Raw genomic sequence first — 24,710 nt, forward strand, 5'->3', positions numbered from 1 at the left:
TGTTCAACTTGTGAATCAATTAATTTTGCAGCAATACAATTAAAAAGGCAAAGTGTTGTGATGTAATAACATATTTTTTATTTTACGGCAAAGCAACCAGTGTTCACGAGTCCTCCCTTACCCTGGGTTACAGTAAAGGCACCCAAAATCAACAGAAAGAACTACAGTTAGCAGACCCCGGTTAAAAGGAAGTTGCGGTTCACATTATGAAACCTGATTGGTAATAAAGTTGTGAAATTTGTAGAAGGAAAGCGTAGCGGCCGGCACTGAAGATTGTTCTCAGCGGATCCAGCTTGTCAATCTGAAAACAGTAATAAAAAAACGAGTGAAAAAGGGTTGGGTATTTCCTATACGTGCATACATAAATTTCACCTTTTTTGCTAGTTAATGACTCCAGCACAAGAACACCACATCAAGTGTTAACATAACAGGTGAGGCAGCTGCACTAAACATTTGGAGCCTACGGGATGAATAAGATGCTTTTATTTCACAGAGACTCAGGCTTAATTCCTCAACATCCTGACTAGGGAATGCGACTCGATGAACATGGCAGGAATTTCTTCTGAGGAAACAAGATACAGGATTGCACTGCACTTTACCTGCATAGCTCTTCTTTTGAAACAGACTTATCTACATTTCCAAGTTACATTTTTTCACATATCTGAAGAGACATGGGCATATGTGTTGTAAGATGCATATAAATATTTAGGGAGGCTGGACATAGCAGGAATAGCAGGCTGGTTTTGTGCATATATTTTTTGTTGCCTGAGACAGAGCAAATGGAATTGCTCCCCAGTTCAAGGTTTAAAGTACCCTACGATACCCACCTTAGGTAGAAAAATCATCCTCGTGTTTCCCTCTCCCTAATTCTGGTCTCTGGGACCAGAACTTATTTTTTAAAAAAATTAATGGATAAAACAAATGATCCCCAAATCCACACTTCTTCTTTGTCAATAATTCCTGTGGAAGTCAGTAGCTGGGAATCAGATATACATTGTGTCTTGACAAGATTCAGAAATATAACTTTGCTTATGCTTTTTATATCATTATCTATTCAGGTTTGTGGGGGTAAATTAACTAGTGTTACTCTTATACGTATAAATATTTCCCTCTGTGTGTTAAAACATTGCTCTGCACAATGTTTAAGCCCTACAGCACCTATAGACATGCAGTAAAAATTCAGGATCAGCAGGCTGTCATCTTGATATCAAGCCTGACCCAAGAGGAGATGGATATGTGTAATAATATTATTTCCATTAATTTCTTGCCCACCCTTCACCATGAAGTCCCTGGGTGGGTTACCACAACAAAAAATACAATATTTAAAAAGTTACAAGGAAATACAGGCAAGAGAATATGCTACTATAGGTGGAGGTTTTCTTATTAGGTTCACAACAGTATAACCCACCAGGTAGCATTTAGGATTCATGCTTAAATGCTTGATAGAAACTTCTGGTACAGAGAACAAAGTATGGCTAACAACAAATCTATGGTTTCTATTTGCTCTTTGGAGCTACAGCTATCTGAAGTATGGGATCATTTTAAAATGGCACCGAGAACTGATGCTCTGAACTAAAAGATTATTCTTCAACTCAAGTTTTGAAACATGCATATTGCAAAAAGCCATCTATATTAAGCAGCTGGTATTTCACATTTTGCATTCCACTTCTTACATTCATTGCCAATAGTCCTATATACCCACACCCCAAGGTAACCCATATACGAACGTCTTTGGACAAACTAGCATAGTTTAGTCTCTCTTGGTGCAAAGGCAGCATCCTCTGTACTCACCTGAGTGTATTTCCCAGGTTGAATGGTCAGGTTTATGGTGCCTGGAAAAACAAAATGCAGGCAACCATCTCAGACCAAATGCAAAACAAGAACGCTGATGCGCTTGAACTCACGGGGGGAAAATCATCATGTAATTGCTAGAAGGAGTGGGTGAGGGTGCATCATTAAGTCACTATTTTAGAATGCACTTGAAAAGATTAAGAGGCTAATGAGGACAGCAAGTGGATCCTACAAATGATTGCATCCTGAAAAGGTATAGGAAATACTCAAGCTAGGCTTTTGAGGAGGAATGGATAGCGCAATAAGGGCATGGACATATACCGTAAGCATGTTGTGAAACAGGGAAAGTACACATTATAATAAGAAACAACTAGATCTGAGGAGAATCTGCTGTTTCTTTTTTGAGTGGGTGTCAGGAATCTTTCACCAGGTGCTTCAGTTTGAAGGGGAAGTTTGCTTTTAAAAAGTCAAAGTATTTGCGTAGATTACAAGATCATTTCGAAATATCCATCTATTTCAAGCTTTAATTCATAAAGATTTAAAGAGAGCTTGAAACAGACGGGTCTTTCAAAACACAAAACCTTATTTTGTACTCCAAAACACTTCTTTTCCGTAACCACTGCAGATGTAATATTAATAACTTCCTGCCCCACAGCAGAGCGGGGGTGATTGTGTTCACAATTACAGCTGCTGTGAATGACCATTTTGTTCATCAGGTTTTATACTGAATCATTGCAGACTGTTCTTTTTTGCATTTCATTGTCATGTGGCTATATTTCCCATATCCCCTTCACCTTAATGCCTCATATGTAACTGCCAACTGAAGATAACAGAGGCGCCAGGTTGCCCCCAAGTTTTAGGGGGGTCTGGGGTGCATCACGTGTGTGACATCTGGAGGAGCTGAGCACTGAAGCTGCCACACACCCACACACGTGCTGGGCCCCCTCAACACAGAAAGGGGCTGGGCCCCTTCTAACAAATATCAAGGGGGCTGCATTTGCTAAAGTGGAGTGACTCTAACCAGTGTGCCACAATTAATCTCAATAAACTACTACTATCCCAAGTTGATGTTATTATGCTCATACTCACAGGGCTACTTGAACCATGAGCATCCAGTCTTCCAGCTTATGCTGTTAATAGCTGCACCTGCCAGCTCACCTAAGGGGTAACTGAGCCACATCCAAATCACTTGTATCTCTTTGTTGGCTGCACAGTCCTTGCAGTTGGAAAGGAAAGTTTCTCTCCCAGTAAAAAACTGAATTTGTACTTCTGAAATTTAACTTTGTGTTCTCTGGAAAGTTACAATGGCTGTTCGCTGAAAGCTATAAATGTGCATTGCACTGAGCTTTTCTCTGTATTACTATACTTCAACGCTAAATAAGAGGGTGAAGGAAAAGAAAAGCTTTCGTTTCGGAAATGATGAATAATGAAAAGAATGCACTCCCATTTATGTCTAACGTGTTTCTAAGCAATGAAAACACATTAATTAATGGTTGAAATTAATTAAAACGATTCTGCTTCGTTTCTGCCATTGCTTATTCATAGGAGGCATTCTTAAAACTGACAAGAAGCATTGCATTGTATTACTAAGAATGTTCTGTGGGGGGAACAGAGACCCTGAAGAACTCTGAAAGAGGCAAGACATAACACAACCCTAAAGTTGGTATACTTCTTTTCCTGAGTAAGAAGACCAAACATAGAGGATATAATTCCTGACCAATCACTAAATGCAAAAAACGATTGAAGTCTGAACATGATATATTTCTTTCACCTATATATGCAGGAATTTAAAAATTAAATATATAAGTGGTAGCCAATAAGAAGTATAAAAATGATTAAATTAACTTATGTACATTTTAGTACAGTGCCTAATAACAGAAATTGTTCTGAGCTCTAGCTGTGCTGACTGGGGCAAGACTGGAGGGCTCAGGATTTGCTGGTACTACCAGAACAGATTCCCCCTTCCTCATTGGACTGCTCAACCAGGATGCAAAATACTGCTTCTAGGAAATTAATACTCACAGGTTCCTGACTTTCAAAAGGTGGAGGAGGAGGCTGAAAGAGAAAAGGAAGGAAATGGTTCTATTTCAATGCAATGCAAGAGATGTAGGATCCTGTTTGTAGGAAATTAATACTCACAGATGGACTTCCGGCAGGTGGTGGAGGAGGCTGAAAGGAAAAAGGAAATAAATGTTTCTATTTCAAAGCAATGCAAGAGACGCAAAAATCCTGTTTGTAGGAAATTGATACTCACAGGTTGACTTCCACCAGGAGGTGGTGGAGGCTGAAAGAGAAAAGGAAGAAAATGCTTTTATTTCAAAACACTGCAAAATATTTAGAATACTGTTTGTAAGAAATTGATACTTACAGGTTGACTTCCACCAGGAGGTGGCAGAGGCTGAAAGAGAAAAGGAAGGAAATGCTTTTATTTCAAAACACTGCAAAATATTTAGAATACTGTTTGTAAGAAATTGATACTTACAGGTTGACTTCCACCAGGAGGTGGTGGAGGCTGAAAGAGAAAAGGAAGGAAATGCTTTTATTTCAAAAACAAGTTGAATGATGTAAAATCCTGTTTCTAGGAAATTGATACTCACAGGTGGTGCATTTATTCCAGCTGATACCGAAGTCTGAAATAAACGAAGGGAGGGAACGTTTGCGTTCCAAAACAATACAGAAATATAAAATACTTTTTGTAGGAAATCAAGTGCTTCTTCAGATTACTTGTTTATTGAGTGTTCATCCTGATTTGCTTCTTCAAAGCCTTTGCAAACTTTGCCTGGCCTTTATTGAGCATTTGTTCTGATTTGTCCCTAGGGCAGTTAAATGATAATGGCTTAATCCAATGATCCTGAAACTTGTTTGAGAAACATTGCATCAAACGGCAATATTTCACAACAAATTACAGGGTGCCCATGCATTTAATATAATGTCATGTGAATATGGAATTAAAAAAACCAGCACTGGTAATGAAGTGAATGTATGTATGATAAAAGGAAGTGTGGACTCAGCCTCAAATTCTTTCATAAAGTGGATTTGTTGTGCTATAGAAAAAGAGGCCTTTAATGTACATTAATTACTCTGAGCTAAAATTCCACTACATGCCTGAATCCCTCCCCTCCTGTAAACTACTGACAGTCCAGAGGCACCTTTCACAAGAGGTGAAAGAGAAGGGAATGGGAATGCTTGCCAATCTGATTTGTAAGAAGTTAAGGTTGCAGCCAGCCTCCTTATGTGGCATTCAACCTGAACCATTTGCAGAAAAGTCATGGGGAGGTTGGAAAACAACATCAGTTGCTTATTGGGCAAAACATGTAGAATTCTGCTTGTAGGAAATGAATACTCACAGGTTGATCATTTCCACTGGGTGGAGGAGGAGGCTGGAAGAGAAAAGGAAGAAAATGATTCCATTTCAAAAACAATGCAAATCATGCAGAATCCTGTTTCTAGGAAATTGATACTCACAGGTGGTCCATATCCTCCATATGGCGAGGGAGGCTGAAAGAGGGGGGGGGGGAGGAAATATTTGCCTTTCAGAACAATACAGAAGCCGTAAATTCCTGTTTGTAGGGAAATTAATACTCACAGGTTGCTGATTTTCACCAGCTGGTGAAGGCTGAAAGATAAAGGGAAAGAAATATTTATAGGGCATTCATTCTGATTTGTTTTCGGATAGGTAATAAAACATTGGGTCCAGCAAGTGTCACCCCACACTTTTCCTATTACTTTCCTTATTGCAAAAAGTCCAGTTTGCACAGCAGTGGGGGAAAGATTCCTCTGCAAGGGCATCAAATCAATTTGTGCCACCTGAACTTGTCAGTATGTGAGTGAACCCCATTTAGCATTGGTCTGGAAGTAGCCTAATACTTACAGGCGGTCCGTATCCTGGATATGGCTGAGGATCCTGAAAGAGAAGGGGAAGGAAATTCTTGTACAGTGGTACCTCTGGTTACGAATGCTTCGGGTTACGAAGGCCGCTAACCCAGAAGTAGCTGCTCCTGGTTGTGAACTTTGCCCCAGGCGCACATGCAGCGGGAGACCCCATTAGCAAAAACGCACCTCAGGATAAGAACGGTTTCAGTTTAAGAACGGACTTCCGGAATGAATTAAGTTCATAACCAGAGTACCACATGCAAATGATGTAGAATCACACTGGTAGGAAAATAATACTCACTTGTGGTCCATATATTCCTACTGATACGGAAGACTGAAACAAAGAAGGAAGGAAACGTTTACATTCCAAAACAATACACAAATACAAAATATTTTTTTGTTGGAAATCAAGTACTCCTCCAGATGACTTATTTATTGAATGTTCATCCTGATTTGCTTCTTCAAAGCTTTTGCGAACTGTGTCTGGCCTTTATTGAGCATTTGTTCTGATTTGTCTGTAGGGCAATTAAATGATAATGAGCATTTGTCCTGCATTCATCCCAATTTGCTTGCCCCCCCCATCTTCCCATTAATAATTTTTTCATTGCATTTCACTTTCCAAACCACAAAGAGTCAAGATGTGTTCACATTACCACCTGAAAGCATTTCACAGCACTTTCCATCTAGCTGATGACATGAGCATAGCTTAGTGTCATAGGAATTGCTTAATCCAATTGTCCTGAAACTGGTTTGAGAAACAATACATCAAATGGTAATACAGAGGAACCTCAGTTTTTAAGTGTCTCTGAAGCCAAATGTTTCGGTTTTCGAACGCTGAAAACCCGGAGGTAATTGCTTCCGTTAACAAATGGCTTCCGAGGTGCGTTCTCAATTTTCTCCATTGAAATTGCAGACCGCCCATTGTGCCTCAGTTGTCGAATATTTCGGAAGTCAAATGGTCTTCCAGAATGGATTACATTCAACACCCAAAGTTCCACTGTATTTCACATTTCAAATTACAGGGTGCCCTTGCATTTAATATAATGTCATGTGAATATGCAATAAAAAACCAGCACTGGAAATGAAGTGAATGTATGATAAACAAAAGTATGGCCACAGCCTCAAATTCTTTTATAAAGTGGATTTGTTGTGCTATAGCAACAGATGCCTTTAATCTACTTTAATTGCTCTAAACTAAAGTTCTGCTATGTGCCTGAATCCCTCCTGTAAAATGCTGACACTCCAGAGGCACCCTAATACAGAAGAGGAGAAAGAGAAGGGGATGGGAATGATTGCAAAACTGATTTGTAAGAAGTTAAGGTTGCAGCCAGCCTCCTTATTTAACATTCAGCCTGAACCATTTGCAGAAAATTCGTGGGGAGGTTGGAAAACAACATCAGTTGTTTATTGGGCAAAACATGTAGACTCCTGCTTGTAGGAAATGAATACTCACAGGTTGATCATTTCCACTGGGTGGAGGAGGAAGCTGGAAGAGAAAAAGAAAAAAATGCTTCCATTTCAAACACAATTCAAATGATGCAGAATCTTGTTTCTAGGAAATTGATACTCACAGGTGGTCCATATGGTCCATATGGTGGTGGAGGCTGAAAGAGAAGGAAGGAATGTTTGTTGGGCATTTGTTATGGTTTGTTTGCTGGGAGGTTATAAAATAGTGTGTCAAGCTAGTGTCATCCCACACTTTTCCTGTTACTTTCCTTATTGCAAACAGTCAAATTTGCAGAGGGGTGGAGGAAGGAATGTTGTGCAAGGGCATCAAATCAATTTAATTGTTCATCCTGAACTTGTCGGTATGTGACTGAACCCCATTCAAAAATAGCATCAGTTTGGAAGTAGCCTATTACTTACAGGCTGTCCATATCCTGGATATGGCTGAGGACCCTGAAAGAGAAAGGGAAGAAAATGCTTGCATTCCAATACAATTTAAAAAAACTTAAAATCTTTTTCTAAGAAACTAATATTCACAGGCTGTCCATTTCCTTGATTTGGTGGGGGAGGAGGCTAAAAGAGAAAGGGGAGGAAATGTTTCTATTTCAAAAACAATGCATGTTGGTAAGTAAATAATTTGGTTCAAAATTGGGAAAGGAGTATGGCAAGGCTGTATATTGTGCCCCTGCTTATTTAACTTATATGCAAAATTCATCATGCGAAAGGCTGGGCTGGATGAATCCCAAGCCGGAATTAAGATCGCCGGAAGAAATATCAACAACCTCAGATATGCAGATGACACAACCTTGATGGCCGAAAGTGAGGAGGAATTAAAGAACCTTTTAATGAGGGTGAAAGAGGAGAGCGCAAAATATGGTCTGAAGCTCAACATCAAAAAAACGAAGATCATGGCCACTGGTCCCATCACCTCCTGGCAAATAGAAGGGGACGAAATGGAGGCAGTGAGAGATATTACTTTCTTGGGCTCCATGATCACAGCAGATGGTGGCAGCAGTCACGAAATTAAAAGATGCTTGCTCCTTGGGAGAAAGGCAATGGCAAATCTAGACAACATCTTAAAAAGTAGAGACATCACCTTATCAACAAAGGTCCGTATAGTAAAAGCTATGGTTTTCCCAGTAGTGATGTATGGAAGTGAGAGCTGGACCATCAAGAAGGCTGATCGCTGAAGAATTGATGCTTTTGAATTATGGTGCTGGAGGAGACTCTTAAGAATCCCATGGACTACAAGAAGATCAAACCTATCCATTTTGAAGGAAATCAGCCCTGAGTGCTCACTGGAAGGACAGATCGTGAAGCTGAGGCTCCAATACTTTGGCCACCTCATGAGAAGAGAAGACTCCCTGGAAAAGACCCTGATGTTGGGAAAGATTGAGGGCACAAGGAGAAGGGGACGACAGAGGACGAAATGGTTGGACAGTGTTCTCGAAGCTACAAACATGAGTCTGACCAAACTGCGGGAGACAGTGGAAGACAGAAGTGCCTGGCGTGCTCTGGTCCATGGGGTCACGAAGAGTCGGACACGACTAAACGACTAAACAAAGGTAAATAATACTCACAGGTTGTCCATATATTCCAAATGATACCGAAGACTGAAAGAAAGAAGGAAGAAAACATTTGCATTCTAAACCTATACAAATATAAAATACTTTTTGTAGGAAATCAAGTGCTTCTCCAGATTACTTGTTTATTGAGTGTTCATCCTGATTTGCTTCTTCAAAGCTTTTGCGAACGGTGCCTGGCCTTTATTGAGCATTTGTTCTGATTTGTCCGTAGGGCAGTTAAATGATAATCAGCATTCATCTTGCATTTATCCTGGTTTGCTTCCCCCCCCCCTTTTTTCATCTTCCCATTTATCATTTATTTCTTCCTTGCATTTCACTTTCCAAACTACAAAGAGTCAGGGTGTGTTCACATTACCACCTTAAAGCATTTCACAGCACTTTCCATCTAGCTGTTGACATGAGCATGGCTTAGTTTCATAGGAATGGCTTAATCCAATGATCCTGAAACTCGTTTGAGAAACAATGCATCAAACGGTAATATTTCACAACAAATTGCAGGGTGCCCATGCATTTAATATATTGTCATGTGAATATAGAATTAAAAAAACCAGTACTGGAAATGCAGTGAATGTATGATCAATGGAAGCATGGACATAGCCTCAAATTCTTTTATAAAGTGGATTTGTTGTGCTATAGCAACAGAGGGCAAAATATAAAGAAGCCTGCTTGTAGGAAATTAATACTCACAGGTTGATCATTTCCACTGGGTGGAGGAGGAGGCTGGAAGAGAAAAAGAAAAAAATGCTTCCATTTCAAACACAATTCAAATGATGCAGAATCTTGTTTCTAGGAAACTGATACTCACAGGTGGTCCATATGGTCCATATGGTGGTGGAGGCTGAAAGAGAAGGAAGGAATGTTTGTTGGGCATTTGTTATGGTTTGTCTGCTGGGAGGTTATAAAATAGTGTGTGAAGCTAGTGTCATCCCACACTTTTCCTGTTACTTTCCTTATTGCAAACAGTCGAATTTGCAGAGGGGTGGAGGAAGGAATGTTGTACAAGGGCTTCAAATCAGCTTTTAACTGTGCAACCTGAATTTGCTAGTTTGTGAGTGAGCCCCATCCAAGCCTCGAAGTGGCCTAATACTCACAGGCAGTCCATATCCTGGATATGGCTGAGGACCCTGAAAGAGAAAGGAAAGTAAATGCTTGCATATAAAATTAAAAGACTTAAAATTTTGTTCTAAGAAACTAATACTCACAGGCTGTCCATTTCCTTGATTTGGTGGTGGAGGAGCGGGCTAAATGAGAAAGGGTGGGAAATGCTTACATTTCAAAAACAACCCAAATGATGTGAAATCCTGTTGGTAGTAAATTAATACTCACAGCATATAAATATACGGCTGCTCCTGGATTCTGCTGAGGTTGTTGGGGAGGCTGAAGAAGAAAAGGAAGGAACTGTTTGCATTATTTTCATTTCTGAGAAACTGGTGTTTAAATTAAGGGTGCAGCTAAACCTATGGATTTTACCTCCATTTGTCTGCCATTTGTTACTTACATGATAAGCCAAACATGCGGAAGGCAAGTCCCAATGAAATACGGCTATACTTGGTGTTCATAACATTTGTTTTGTACTATTTCAGATTCACTGTGTAGTCTCTGTGAACCCTGTTTTTTGTACTTTTTCATTTTCCTTTATTTCATATTCCTTACTGGATCTTTATTTTAGCTTTATAATAAAGTCTTGATTAAAAAAAAATGATGCAACAACCGCTTTTTTAAATGATGAGTTCTGTGAAGAACACGGGTATCATGCAAGAGTTTGTAAAGTGAGGGGTTGCCACTGACATGTACCAGAAAGTAGGGGGCATACCTGCTTAATAGAGTCAATTGGAGCATGTTATTCCAAATAAATACTTTAGGCAAGCCCAGTCTAAATATAAGCACCCAAAGAAATTTGGATTCCCCCTGCTTCAAGGCTGGATTCCTTTGCCATATAACACAGTTTTTACTCCAAAAATGAAACATCCTGAGGAATGAGGAAGTGATGGATTGCTGCCTAACAAGTCCAAAGGCCTCTTAGGCACATGGAAATAGCTTTTCAACTCTTTGGATCATGTGCAGCTCTGTGGCTCTATGACTTATATATATGGTAGCTCACTTAGCTACCACAGGATATGAAACAAGGAGGCTAACCAAATTTGTCATACTCACCTGTTGTTGGTAAGAACCAGCATTACTCTACAGAAACAGTAATTTAAAAAGTTTTGTTAGTTTTCTAATAAACGTTTGTTTGATTTTTTAAAAAAAGCATGGCAGAAGTCCAGGCTTATATAGGCATTAGGCACGTGTGTCAGCCACAAGATATGCCTTGTATCTTTGGGAAGCAGCTTGATCTGTTTCAGCGTCTTTATAATTCAACTTGGGATCAGGACCAAATACAGTCAGTTAAAAGCAAGGCCCAACTTTTCCCCATTCACTATACAGTGGGACCTCAGGTTAAGAACTTAATTCGTTCCAGGGGTCCGTACTTAACCTGAAACTGTTCTTAACCTGAAGCACCACTTTAGCTAATGGGGCCTCCTGCTGCTACCGCACCGTTGGAGCACGATTTCTGTTCTCATCCTGAAGCAAAGTTCTTAACCTGAAGCACTATTTCTGGGTTAGCGGAGTCTGTAACCTGAAGCATATGTAACCTGAAGCGTATGTAACCCGAGGTACCACTGTAATAGGTGCTATAATAGGTGCTATAATTCACTATAATAGGCACTATAATAGGGGAATCTAAAAACAGCTATGTTTGTATTTTCACCCCTTTTCAAGGCAGCAGATTGAATTTGCAGGCATATTGTAGGTGCACATGATCTGACTCAGTATAAGGCAGTGGTGGCCTCTTGAATGATCTTCTCATGCATAGGATTTAAAAAAAAAAAAAAGAAGTCCAAGGTTTTGTCCCTAACAGTGTACATATCGTACATGTGAATTGGTCATAAGAAAAGTAATAAACAAAGAAGCTACCCACCTGGAACGGCCATTGATAGCGGTTATTCTTGAAAGAAAAAGATAAGAAACAAATGAAGAGTTAATTACTTCAGTTCCTTAAGAGAGCTATTATGAAAAGATGGAGGTATTCTGTGTCCTGAGTTCTCAAATCCAGGAGGTGGAGAGATGGGCTGTTCTGAACAAGGTTGCACTCTCCTAGAAGCAGCAAGTCCATAGCTTGGAGGTTCTCCTGTATCCAACGCTCTCACCGGAGGCTCAGGTGGCCTCATTGGCTAGGATTGCCTTCTCCAGTTTCAGCTGGTTCCCCAGCTCTGGCCCCATTTGGCCCACTGTGCTATGTACTCTGTTAACTTCCAGCCTGGACTGTTGTGATGTGCTCTAGGTGGGGCTGCTTTTGAAGACGACTTCAATTGGTTCAAAATGAAGCCAGATTGCTGGCTGGGGTTTCATTGTACGACATTTGCATTGGTTGCCAGTTTGTTCCCAGCCCCAAACGAAGGTCTCACACTAGTGTTTAATGCTCGAAAGAACTTGGGCCCCAAATATCTGAAAGAACACCTTCTTCCTTACAGTCCCTCTCAAGTATTAAGTTCTGCAGAGAGAAACCTCTTGGTAGTTTCATCACCTTCAGAAGCTCAGTGGAGGTGGGTGAGAAAAGGCATTCTCAGACCATAGCAGCCCCTAAGTTCTGAAATTCCCTCCCCACAGAGGTGCATCTGGTGCCTTCACTAAGCAGTTCCTGAAGAATCCTGGAGACACTTCATTCTACCCTTGTCTTGGACACTTGAGATCTATATTTTTGGGACCCACTCTATCATTATAATTGTAATTTGTTTTAAATTGTTTTTAACATTTTTTTTCAATTGCTGGGACCTGCCCTAGGACCTTGGGCTGGAGGGCAGGTAATAAATAATTTAAATAATTTTCTTCATCATTGCTTTCATTAAATGGGGTTATTTTACCCATTGTGCACTGGTAAACCTGAGTTCCTCACCAACGCTTTTATAGCCATTTCCCCCCTGAATTGGTACCATTTGTTCTCTCAGATACTCTGCAAAATCCAAACAATACTGGTCGCAAACATTTTAACCACATATTGCCTTCCTATATTTTTTAAAATACTAATTGATTGTGATTTATTTGGGTTCAGACAGTATTGTTGCAGTACAATATTTGTATCACAGACTGGTATAGTACCTTGCCTCCCCTTGCTATCATTTTGCCCAGTGCCTTTTTTTCAGGGGGTACTCAATGGTACCTATTTTTGTTGTTGTTAAAAAGTGTGACACATACCGTAACAACTTTGTGGTGAGTACCAGCACCTATTATTCTAGGGGGAAATGTGCCAATGTTGCCATATACAGTACCTTGTCAGCAATCACCAGTCTTTTATACAAAGATTGTACTGCAACATAAACACTATAACATCTAAACAAGTCTGGCAGTTTTTCCAGAGGATGGCTGGAAAAACTGTGTACCTTCTGCCCACTTGTTATGTGAGATCCAATACCTTTTCTCAAAGAATTTGATTCGACAGCTGCATGTACATTTCCAATTACCGTGAACTAAAATCAAACAGATTTTTGATCCCCGGTGTGTTTGAATGTTTCAACCGCAGCATCTTTGGCAAACCGATTCCCTCTGTTGTTTTAGAAAGACACAAATGCCCAATTCCTTTGCCCACAGCCAATTCATTGACCATGCCCAGGAGTATCAAAGTCAACCTGACAAATCCAACACATCCGGTGACCGTGGCGGTATGTGACCTTTTCATTCTCTGGGACAAAAAGCTGTGGAATTGCTCTAGCTGCAAACTTAAGAAGAGAACTGGAAGGCTCTTCACATTCCTTGCTTGCCTTTGGAATAGCAAAATTGCGAACATCCTCCTCCCCCCCCCCCCCCGGCAGTACTTACATTTTGAGAATTCTTTCTAGAAAACGCTTCCTATAAAATAAAAAGGGGGGGGCAGTAGGAGTTACTTTAAGTAGCACTTCATTAAAATGATTCCTAAGGTAGCAGAAAGGTGCCCATTATTTCAGGGCCCATTGGGTTTTCTGTGGATTCTGTTTCTTCCGATTCAGCAGGAGGTTTCCCCAGGGAAAGCGGCGGAACAAAAACAACAAACAGCCACCTCTCAAATTTGTGACTTGAAATCACTTGAAATCATGGGACAAATGAAACTGTGGATGGGCCCTCAATGACAAGAAATAGACCTGTCATATTTTCTGAGAACACCACCCATGGTTGAATAACTCTACCCAGGAATTTTGCTTAGGCAGGAAACATCTGTCTGGCTGTGTTGGAGACATGGGGGTCTTGTGTGCTACCCCTTTCCCACTGTGGTAACATTAAGACCTGTTGAACTACAACTCCCATCAGCCTCAGCCAGCACAGCCATATTTATGTATTGGAATGACTGGTTTAATTTCAGTAGGTTGCTAGAAATTCTTAACTTTTACAGATTTAGGTAAAAATTTTATACATGCAAACCTGAGAATCAGTCTCATTGAACTCAGTGGATCTTAGCATTAATTTTAAGTTACAAAATGCATAAATAATTTGACGTATGTATGCTTGCATGATTTGTGTCTGCCATTGTTAGTTTTTGTTGTGGTTTTTGATCAGCTGTGTTATAGGACAAATACAATGCCGAAAATAGGTTACCGGTATTTCTGAGTATTTTATCTTTGACCCAAAAGTTTACATGGGTACATACATGGCTAATCAGAGATTTAAATCAAGGTTTCACTACTCCAGTTCTGTCATTCTATATATCACACTGGCTCAAATTCAGTCCAGTACCAATCTTTACACACACACACACACACACACACACACACACTCCGTTACTCAAACCGTTGGCTCAGGATGAGACACTGAAATTATATGAATCTGTTAATATAGAAAGCATTTTCCATATACTGTACTTACTTTCACTCTTTCTACGAGCTCCATCTATAAGGAAAAAGGAATAAATTATTCAGAGTTTCTTAACTTTGTAAGTGCGAACAAGACATCCTTCTGGATCCCTTGGTAGGTTTTGTTATCACTAAATATGGTTACCTTCTAGATAGAGGGTCTTTAGGGATTAGGGGTACTGTATTTCAGCCATCCTACTCCAACGTAGATAACATATCCCAGAAGGCAACACTGAGGAATTACTGAGGAATTCCATTATACAATGGGACATTTCAGGATTTCACAGTGGTCTCCAAGTTTTTTAACATCTATGTACAATAGCTGAGCCCTACTTCTCAGAACAAATTCCTGGGTTTGGAATTACTTAACTCTAAATCTGTGTCTTTTGCACCTAGTTCTATTTGGTGGGTCTTGGGATTCTAGCGGAAGCAAAGCCATGTCTGAGTTAGAGGAGCATTCAGATGTAAACTCCTCCACCCACCACTTGTAGCCTGAAGTGGGACAGCCCTATTTGATTCCACCGAATGTATAAACTGCCCCAGGGCCGGCGGTGGGAAGAGAGATAAGGGGTGGTTTGTGACATGATCATATGAGAGTGCTGGAGGTGAAATAGTTAAACAAGTTACCCAATCAGAACCCGGGGGGGGGGCAGCATGTGGAGTCAGAGGGACTATAAAACCAGCTCTGGGAGGGGCGAAAGAGGAGTTCGTTGGGAATTGGGTGGTTGGTTGGAGTGGGAGTGAATTGGGATAGAGCCTGTGGGTAAGTTGAGTTAGTGTAGTGAAATAGGCTGAGTCAGGAACAGTTAGGAGCTAGGAAGACAAGTAAATATCTGAGAGGTGGTTAAGTGAGTGAGAGCAGGTAACGGAAGTTATAGGTCTGGATAGGCACCCTATGATTGTAATTGACTGATACCATTTATGAAACCACACACTTGTTAAACTGCAATAAATAAACAGAAGTTTATGTTCCAATTTAACCCTGACTGGACTCAGTATTGTACCAGGTAGGGCCTGGGTGGTGGCAGTGAGAAATAAAGTGGTGGCACAGGGATCAATAGATGGTGAAACGTCCGGGGACCCTGTGTGATCGCCACATGGTTTATATTCACTCATATTACATTTTTATCTCACTTTTCTTCAATGAAGGGGGTTCGTTGCTTCAACCCTCTAAGGTAGACCAGACTAAGAGAGAAGTCATGTAGGGAGTACTGTGGCTCAGATTTGGATCCTGGTCATCTCACTTCAGGTCTTGACATGCTGCCTGATATACCAGACTTTAAATATATACAGTATATATATCTTAGCCCAGTAGTTGTCTTTACAACTTTTCATTCCGCTTAACACGTCTCAGTATTGGGCACTAAGATTATATGAAACAACCAGAGAAGAAAATCCTTTCCATTTACTTACCGGCATCTGGAATAATCTTTTCATCTGGAAGGGAAAGAATGTAGGTTATTCAAAGAGGAGAGATTCCAAACATGGGGTTAAGATGGTAAACTCACATCCAGAACCAAAAATGCAGCTTGGGGACCTGCCCCACCCACCTTCTCTCTGTGTTCTACAGCCAGGCCATTCATAACTTTAGGCAAAGAGAGGTAGCCACTTCAGACGTCAGGTCTTGGGTGTCACGAAAAGGTAGAAATTGTTGGTAGAGGAGGGAGAGACACACATCTGGTGCTCTGCCTTAGCCAGGAAAATGTCTATAGCAAGCCCTGCCTAAGGCCCCGATCCAGCAGCTCGTACAGCGAGGGCTGCAATGCACACCTGCAAGCCAGGTGGGATCTTCAACAATATGAGAAAGGAGAACCTCAGTTTAGCCTCTCCATCTCCAAAGCTGCCAGTTAGCTCTAAGGATAAATATATCAAGGAAGCTACATGTGTGGAATCAGCCGTATATGTTGTGCACAGCACCCATTCCCACGTAAGTATTGCATGCTTCCACACACTGAGCTAGCAAGGTGCCCCTCCTAGGACATCCCTGGAGGAAGGCAGGGGTCAGTTCCCCCATTTACAATTTCAGCAGAAGCGTGTTGGGGGTCAGGGAGACCCCATGTCTGTCTCGAAAACTCTCCCCAAGCAGCCCTGCAAGAATAACAATGAGCTTTAAACTGTGGCAATCGTGAAAACAAATAGCACCATGACCCACCAGAGAAGGAAGTAACAACTCCTGCTTTGTACATGTTAGCGACTTAAAATGCAACAAGGTTATTCTCACCAACCCACTGTGTTTCAAGTCACATTAGCACGTTGCTGTACATGCTAAAGAGGAGGCCGGGATGTCTTCACCCAATGCACGTTCTTTGTTTGGCATCCCTGCTGCTTTAAGCCCACTACCTCACTCCTATTCACGAAGCTGTCATCTGTGCATTCACAACAGCTGCCCCCAAATCTAAACATCCCAGCTTAGGTGCAAAAGGCATGTGGCTGCCATTTTCAAATTGGATAGAAGCTGGTTTGAGAGGAGGTGCGTCAAATCTCAAGAAGCTACAGGACAGATAGGGGTGTGTGGCTAATGTCAAAAACCAGCAGCAGGGGTACAATCAAGCCAGAGTAAATGGCAATGTGTACACAGCCCAGGTTTCTCTCTTATGGCTTTTTAAATGGGAATTTGTCACACATCATTGTGTTGTGCCCACTCTTTCTTAAGGTATAGGTGCATATTCTGTGCCTGTCTCATCTGTCAACAGACCACTAGCCTAGAAAATGTTCTTCTGGGACACTCCGAAGGTAAAATTCTACACCCAATGTCTTTTTGGACTAAGTTACATTGAACTCAGTGGGGCTTACTTTATTTATCTATTTATTGCATATGCATCCTGAGAGGGAATACGTAGGATTCCATTGTTAGAGTGCAATTGGTTCGAATCTCCGCAATGGAGTGAGCTCCCGTTGCTCTGTCCCAGCTCCTGCCAACCTAGCAGTTCGAAAGCACGCCAGTGCAAGTAGATAAATAGGTACTGCTGTGGCAAGAAGGTAAGTGGTGTTTCCATGCGCTCTGGTTTCCATCACGGTGTTCCATTGCACCAGAAGCGGTTTAGTCATGCTGGCCACATGACCCAGAAAGCTGTCTGTGGACAAACGCCAGGTCCTTCGGCTTGAAAGTGAGATGAGCGCCGCAACCCCATAGTCGCCTTTGACTGGACCTAACTATCCAGGGATCCTTTAACTTTACCTTTTACCTATAAGCACATATAACTTGGGAGCTGCATTGAAATCAAGGGGACTGGGATATAAGTGTCAACTTAATGCAGAAATTACAATGCTAGGTACATTTTTTAAAAAAAATAAAAACAAAACATTTTACCCAATTTGGGCTGTCGTCAGTCTACAAAAAAAGAAAGAAAGAAAGAAAGAAAGAAAGAAAGAAAGAAAGAAAGAAAGAAAGAAAGAGGTTAATTGATATTGTTGCTCTCCACATCAAAGATGAAACTGTTTAAGTGTACAGATCTTTGAGCACACTCTTAGTTATTGGAAGCAACCCCCAATAAAATTAAAAGAGCTTATTATGTTTCAGTCATAGAGCTGAGCCAGGATTCCTCAGAAGATTCTTTTTCCAAGAACATTTTTGAGATTTATTTTTTTTCTCACCCACCCAAGCTCAGAAAAGTAGGCCATTTTGCAGAATTTTCTGCATACACTTTATCAAGTGTTAAGAGGCCATCTGCACACAACTCTAATTTAGCATCTAAGGAAGGCCTACAAAAGTAAGTCCATCAACTTCAATCTCACCCTATTGTATTTATTTTATTGTTTCGCCTGTTACTAGCCTGATACGATCTTTGCGTATTCTCTATAGTATGTGCTCTTTTACCTTCCAAAATTACAGTTTCAGGGGGGTTTTGTTTTAAAAGGGGGGGGCACAATTAACTCGACCTATATACAGTGGTACCTCAGGTTAAGTACTTAATTCGTTCAGAAGGTCCGTACTTAACCTGAAACTGTTCTTAATTTGAAGCACCACTTTAGCTAATGGGGCCTCCTGCTGCCGCTGCGCCGTCAGAGCACAATTTCTGTTCTCATCCTGAAGCAAAGTTCTTAACCTGAAGCACTATTTCAGGGTTAGCGGAGTCTGTAACCTGAAGCATGTGTAACCTGAAGCATATGTAACCCGAGGTACCAGTGTAGTGGCAATATGTTGCATACAGTGTCTTTTAAAACTACAGAATTTGTATTTTTGCTGTGTTGTTGCCTTTCAATCTTCTGTTTGAGGGACTCTCAAACCAGTCCAGTCCAGTTTAAAGAAAAAGTACTGCTAAAAGGGAAAGCAGATATTTTGAAGTAGCCCACAGACATCAGACTGAGCAGACACACAGGCCACCTGGCCACAATCTTCCCCAAGATTGTGATCTCTAATTTCCAACTCTACAAATAAATGATCTCTACAAATAAATTAGAGAAATGATCTCTAATTTCCAACTCTACAAATAAATTATGCAGGTCTGTATCATTTTTTTTGTGATATGTAAGTAGCAACCTTAGCACAAGGCATTGTACCCAGGATTATACATGCTTAGATCCAATAATTGAAGAGGGAAAGAAAGGACACAATAATTCTCTGTGTGTGTCCATGTGCATGAATATGGAATATGAATATTCAAGGTGCTGGCCCAAAGAAAGGACAAGGAGAAGAGAATACAATCAAAGAAACGAAACCTGTCATACCTGTTTTCTTCTGCCGAACCAACCAAACTACAAGAAGGAAGGGGGGGGGATAGATGTTATTTTTTTCCTATTGGCTTCTGCATGAGAAATTAAACTGATACAACCTTTGCACATTTCCCCCTGCATGTGCACACTTTCTCCTCCAAAACATACAGTTTCACAACCAGAAAAAAATGAGACTTATCACAGTCACTTGGCTTAAACTGCTGAAATGAATAAACCTGAAGCTGGGATGGGGGGCGGGGAGGCAGGGATGGATTTGTGAGTGGAAGGATGGTGAGCGCAGTTATACTCAGAACCAGGAGGAGCCAGAAGTGGAGGCAGAACAGTGCTTACCCGACCTCCTGCCAATGGCATTGCTGTGTCTTACCAGGAGGGAGAGGGTTGAGGTGGCAGGGAGGTTGGCAGGAGCTCCAGGTTTGCTCAGCTGGTTTGTTTGCATCACACAGTTCTCCCCTCTCCCTTGCAGTCTCCAAGTAAGGTGCAAGTACACTGGCAATAAGAGGTCAGGTAAGTACCGTATTTTTTGCTCTATAAGACTCACTTTTTCCCTCCTAAAAAGTAAGGGGAAATGTGTGTGCGTCTTATGGTGCGAATGCAGGCTGCGCAGCTATCCCAGAAGCCAGAACAGCAAGAGGGATTGCTGCTTTCACTGCGCAGCGATCCCTCTTGCTACTCTGGCTTCTGAGATTCAGAATATTTTTTTTCTTGTTTTCCTATTCCAAAAACTAGGTGCGTCTTGTGGTCTGGTGCGTCTTATAGAGCAAAAAATACGGTACCCTTGCCTCTCTGCACAGACCACTACTGCTCAGAACAAATTCTGAGATGTGGAATTACAGTCGTACCTTGGAAGTCTGTTCGACTTTCAAAACATTCGGAAACCGAAGTGTGGCTTCTGATTGGCTGCAGGAAGCTCCTGCCTAAAGTCTGCCAATTCCCAAGTTAGAGGATCATTCCAATTTAACTCTCTGTTTCTCAAAGAATCCTGCCTAATTCATTTATGATGCTGATTTTATATTACAGCTTGTGGCATGATGAACAACATCCTAATTGAAGAGCAAAGAACATAGTTTTCTTCTCTCTTCACCTTCAACCAACCAAGGAAAAAAAAAATCCCAGTCTGCTTTGGTCCAGGAATGTCCTATTCCAAAGCCAAATGGGGACAAAGCTTTCCTCTTAATGTTCACGTATGTTAAGATTAATCATGCATCCCTTCGTCTCGGCCTTTGACCCGTGAGATGTATGCTTTCAGGACTCATTCTATACTGTAGCTTAATTGCTTTTAAGTTATGAATTTTTAATTCGGGGACTGGCTGGTGATGGGTGGTAATACATTTAGTAACGTTCATCATAATCTTCTAACCAGAACAGCTTACATGTGACATGTTTTGCAGTTTCTTCCTTCAAGTTGTGACATGTTAGTAATTTGGCCCAATACTCAACTTCACCTTTCCATTCAGCTAACCCGTTTCAATATTAGATATCGAGGTGATAGGAAACACCCAGAGAAAAAAGACCCTTCTGTATACTTACTGGTGTAAAATCTTGCCACTAGAAGGGGGGGGGGGAGAGACATAGATTATTCAAAAAGGCTTTTTTGTGTGTGTTTTCGTAAACCGCTTCACAATTTATTTGTAACAGTAAGTGGCATATAGATGGGAAATTCCTCACACAACCATGCATTTTGGAACCTCTATGGCAACTTCTTCCAAGGAAAAGGGGGATTCTCATCTATTTGCTGCCTTCACTTTTTCCTTGCAACTCCCCCACCCCTGCCTTTCTCGCTTTGGGGTTTCATATATCCTGAACCACTTGGGCAGGAAAGCACCCACACCACACCCTGGGAGCCAACTCCTACAGGCTGTGGGGGCTTTGTTCCCCACCATAAAATATTTGAAGGGGCCGGGGCCCTACAAAGTTGATGGGCTTTCCCATTCAAATGATTTCTGTGCACTGCATCATGTGATTATGTGGGGCGGGGTTTACCTGCCCCCCCACAATATTTTATTCAAGTTGGCACCCCTGCCTCCCTATCCTGTCTTCATCTGTGCAGCTTTCCCACTTTGTATTCAATAGAAGAAGAGGAGGAGGAGGAGGAGGAGTTTGGATTTGATATCCCGCTTTATCACTACCCAAAGGAGTCTCAAAGCGGCTAACATTCTCCTTTCCCTTCCTCCTCAACAACAAACACTCTGTGAGGTGAGTGGGGCTGAGAGACGTCAAAGAAGTGTGACTAGCCCAAGGTCACCCAGCAGCTGCATGTGGAGGAGCAGAGGCACGAACCCGGTTCCCCAGATTACAAGTCTACCACTCTTAACCACTACACCACATAATAGTCAGGGCCAGCCCTACCATTGGGCAAAGAGGGGAAGTCTTATAGGACGGGTGGAACACCTAACACCTAATCATCAAAGCAGTTAAGGCAAGTTAAATCCATCCGAAAGAAGTCATAGCTAAGTCCCATGGAAATCAGTTTAGATCTTAAGAGATAGGAAGCTCACATTTTGCCTTTTTTACAAGGGGAGCTCTTCATGAAGCATTGTACCTTTTATTTCTTGTGATGCATTGTATCCACTACTTCTCATTATGTATGTGCACTCTGGGTCTTTCTTGCCTGTCCCTATCACATCTCTTCCCCTCTACAGACCACTAGCCTTTACGCTTTTCTCTTGAGGTTTTCCATTGATGCTCTGAGGGTGAAATTCTATAGCTGTCCCATTGAACACCAACCATTTAAAGCACATGTTCCCCACTAAAGAGTCCAGGGAACAAAACTTTACTCCGCACATAGCTACAATTCCCAGGATTCTTTGACAGGGAAAGATGTGGTTTGAACGTGCTTTAAATATATGTTGTGTACGCAGCCTTTTGTCTGTGTAGGCACCCATGCATAGGATTGTGCAGCAATTCATATATTAAGGATGCAATCCTATAGATGCTTACCTGGGAATAAGCCCTGCTGAACACAGTAGGACTTAATTCCAAGGAGATATGCATAGGACAGCATTGTTAGAGCATGGTTCTAAGCACACATGCCTTTGGAGCAGCATCAGACTCAAGGGAACTAGGATCTCAGTGGCATTTTGACACAGAAATCACAGCCTCAGGAAAACAAAAGTTATTTTACCCATCCTTGGTTTCTGTTTGACGAACTCTACAAAAAATAAAAATAAAAATATTATTTGATCTGGTTTGTGTCCACATGGGAAAAGAAACTGCATAGGTGCACAGACCCTTAAACACACATTTATTTTTTTGTAATCAAATGGGCTTATTACTTCCAATTAAACCTGTTTAGGTCGCAGAGCTGAGACAGAGTTCCTTCGGCAGGCGGGGGGTATCATGAGATTATTATATTTTTTTGAGATTTATCATTTCCCCCTTGAAAAAGAAGCCCACTTTGTAAATTTATCTCCCTACTCTATATCAAGTTGGCATCTTCACACAGTTTAGTAGCAGCCTGCACTTCTAAGGAAGGCTACATGTAGTCAGTTCAAGCCAAAAGTCCTATCCCATTATGCTTCATTTAAATGTTTAGCCCTTATTAGCCCGATGTAATCTTTATACATTTCAACATGTTTATATGCGCACTTTCCCCTCCAAAAATTACACCTTTCACAATTGAGAGAAATGAGACTTCTGTCACTCATTGCCACCCGTGGTCAGAGCCAAAACCAAAATAAAATAGACATTATTCATTCCTGTTGGCTTCCATGTGATAAATGGCACAGAATCTCAGGCTCATAAACACATATCCCCAGCAAGAATTGCCTGAGCATCTGAGGGACGTAGTCCCAAACAAGACCGGATAGCTGAGCTGGTTAGAGCGTGGTGCTGAAAGTGCCAAGGTTGCAAGTTTAATCCCCGTATGGGACAGCATTTTAGGGGATTGGATGATCCTAGGGGTCTCTTCCAGCTCTACAATTCTATGATTCTAAGACATGATATTAATTGCACAAATGCAATTAATGCCTGTGGCCTTGATCCCGCTGAATGTTTAAGCAGGCCCCCGAGTAAAAAGCAATGGTTTGTGTACACTTATGTTCCATCTTCAGCTAACCCCTGTTTCACTAGATACTGAGATTATACAAAATAGCCAAAGAGAGTAAAAAGCTGCTTCCATATACTTACTTGTTTTCTGCTGCCTCCAAATATTCCTGCAAGCTAGAAGGGAAAGGGACATCAGTTATTCAAAGAGACTGGATCTTCTTGTCCAGCTCCAGCAAAAGAAGAAGCTGAAATCAGGCTCCTCCTGAAAGGAGCCAGTTGGCTCAATGGTCAGAGCTCTCGTGAGCGCTATATGTGTACAAATCCAACACTTGAACTGGCCAGACAGCGTTGGTTCACAGCACCAATTTCCACATGAATATCACATGGTTCCACATTCACCTAGCAAGTGAATGCAGAGGCGAGGGCAGGGGGTCAGTTAGCCCATTTACAATGTCAGCGGAAGGGTCCTGGGGTCAGGTAGATCCCAGATGTAAATGCATTTCTTCATGTTTGTTCCAAGAACCCTTCCCAAAATCGCACCCTTGCAAGAACAATAGCACAAAACTGTGACAATCATTAAAACAGTTAATTCCACAGCCCAGCAAAAAGGAAGTCACAACTAAGACCCGTTGAAACCAAAGGACTCTTAGCTATTCGTATATAGAGCTTTTTCAATGGGGATTCATCACAAATTATTGTTGGGTTGTACCCGTGGGTCTTTTATGCGTGTACCTACTCCATCTCTTCCCCCAAAATAGACCCCTAGTCCTCATACTTCCCTCTTGCGGCTTTCCTTTGATGCTCTGTGGGTGATATCCTGTACTCAGTTTCCTGGGAACAAGGTCCATTGAATTCAACGGGTCTTACATCTGAATAGGCATGCGCAGGATTGTGCATTGGGACATATGTTTAGCCTAGAATCCTATGGACACTGACCTGAGTATAAGCTCCACTGAAAACAATGGGACTTAAGCTGTGTGGAAACTATACCTTTAAAGCACACTCAACACACCATAGTTTGCCGTTCACAGAAATGCAATTCCCAGCAAGGCCTTAACAAAGTACAGTGCTCAGAATTCCTTGATGAAAAGAAGGTGCTTTGAATGGGCTTTAAAGGTACAGTGTGCAGACAGCTTTGCTTCTGAGGTTATGCATAGGACTGCATTGTTAGAGCACAATTCTAAGCATGGGAGTTGAATTAGAATCAAGGGGACCACAATCTTAGTGCCAGCTTGATACAGAAATGACAACCTTAATTGAACAAAATGTATTTTACCAGTCCTGGGCTTGACTGCTTCGAAGAACTCTACAAAAGGGGAGAAAAAATGCAAATGTTCTTTGATCTTGTTTGTTTCAGTATGAGAAAAGAACCTGCCTAGGTACCCAGACCCATTAGCACACACTGATTCTTAAGCACACAATGGGCTTTTTAGTTTCAAGTTTAGGTCATAGAACTGCGACAGAATATATCAGAAGATGCATTTTCTGAAAATAT

The 24,710-nt window shown here is 41.4% G+C and overlaps 1 protein-coding gene across 1 annotated transcript; it reads right to left on the reverse strand.

Annotated features, from left to right (window-relative positions):
• Window positions 1-55: 55 nt before the first annotated feature.
• LOC309346011 (uncharacterized protein) lies at window positions 56-24,515 on the reverse strand. The gene is made up of 28 exons (XM_081869635.1): window positions 24,492-24,515; window positions 23,357-23,389; window positions 22,353-22,379; window positions 20,759-20,776; window positions 19,226-19,252; window positions 17,868-17,888; window positions 15,971-15,994; window positions 14,571-14,594; window positions 13,554-13,583; window positions 11,659-11,685; window positions 10,851-10,877; window positions 10,023-10,073; window positions 9,788-9,937; window positions 9,502-9,534; window positions 9,384-9,416; window positions 8,691-8,723; window positions 7,531-7,563; window positions 7,236-7,268; window positions 7,118-7,150; window positions 5,257-5,289; window positions 5,139-5,171; window positions 4,389-4,421; window positions 4,274-4,303; window positions 4,046-4,075; window positions 3,931-3,960; window positions 3,814-3,846; window positions 1,792-1,832; window positions 56-301 (listed from the first exon to the last, which is right to left on the reverse strand). Exons 7-27 carry the CDS (start codon window positions 15,992-15,994, stop codon window positions 1,824-1,826), a joined length of 762 nt encoding a protein of 253 aa, XP_081725761.1. The 5' UTR covers window positions 17,868-17,888; window positions 19,226-19,252; window positions 20,759-20,776; window positions 22,353-22,379; window positions 23,357-23,389; window positions 24,492-24,515; the 3' UTR covers window positions 56-301; window positions 1,792-1,823.
• Window positions 24,516-24,710: the final 195 nt, after the last annotated feature.

This window comes from Podarcis erhardii, assembly GCF_964252035.2.
Source record: "Podarcis erhardii genome assembly, chromosome: 7".
NCBI classification, from domain to species: Eukaryota; Metazoa; Chordata; class Lepidosauria; order Squamata; family Lacertidae; genus Podarcis; species Podarcis erhardii.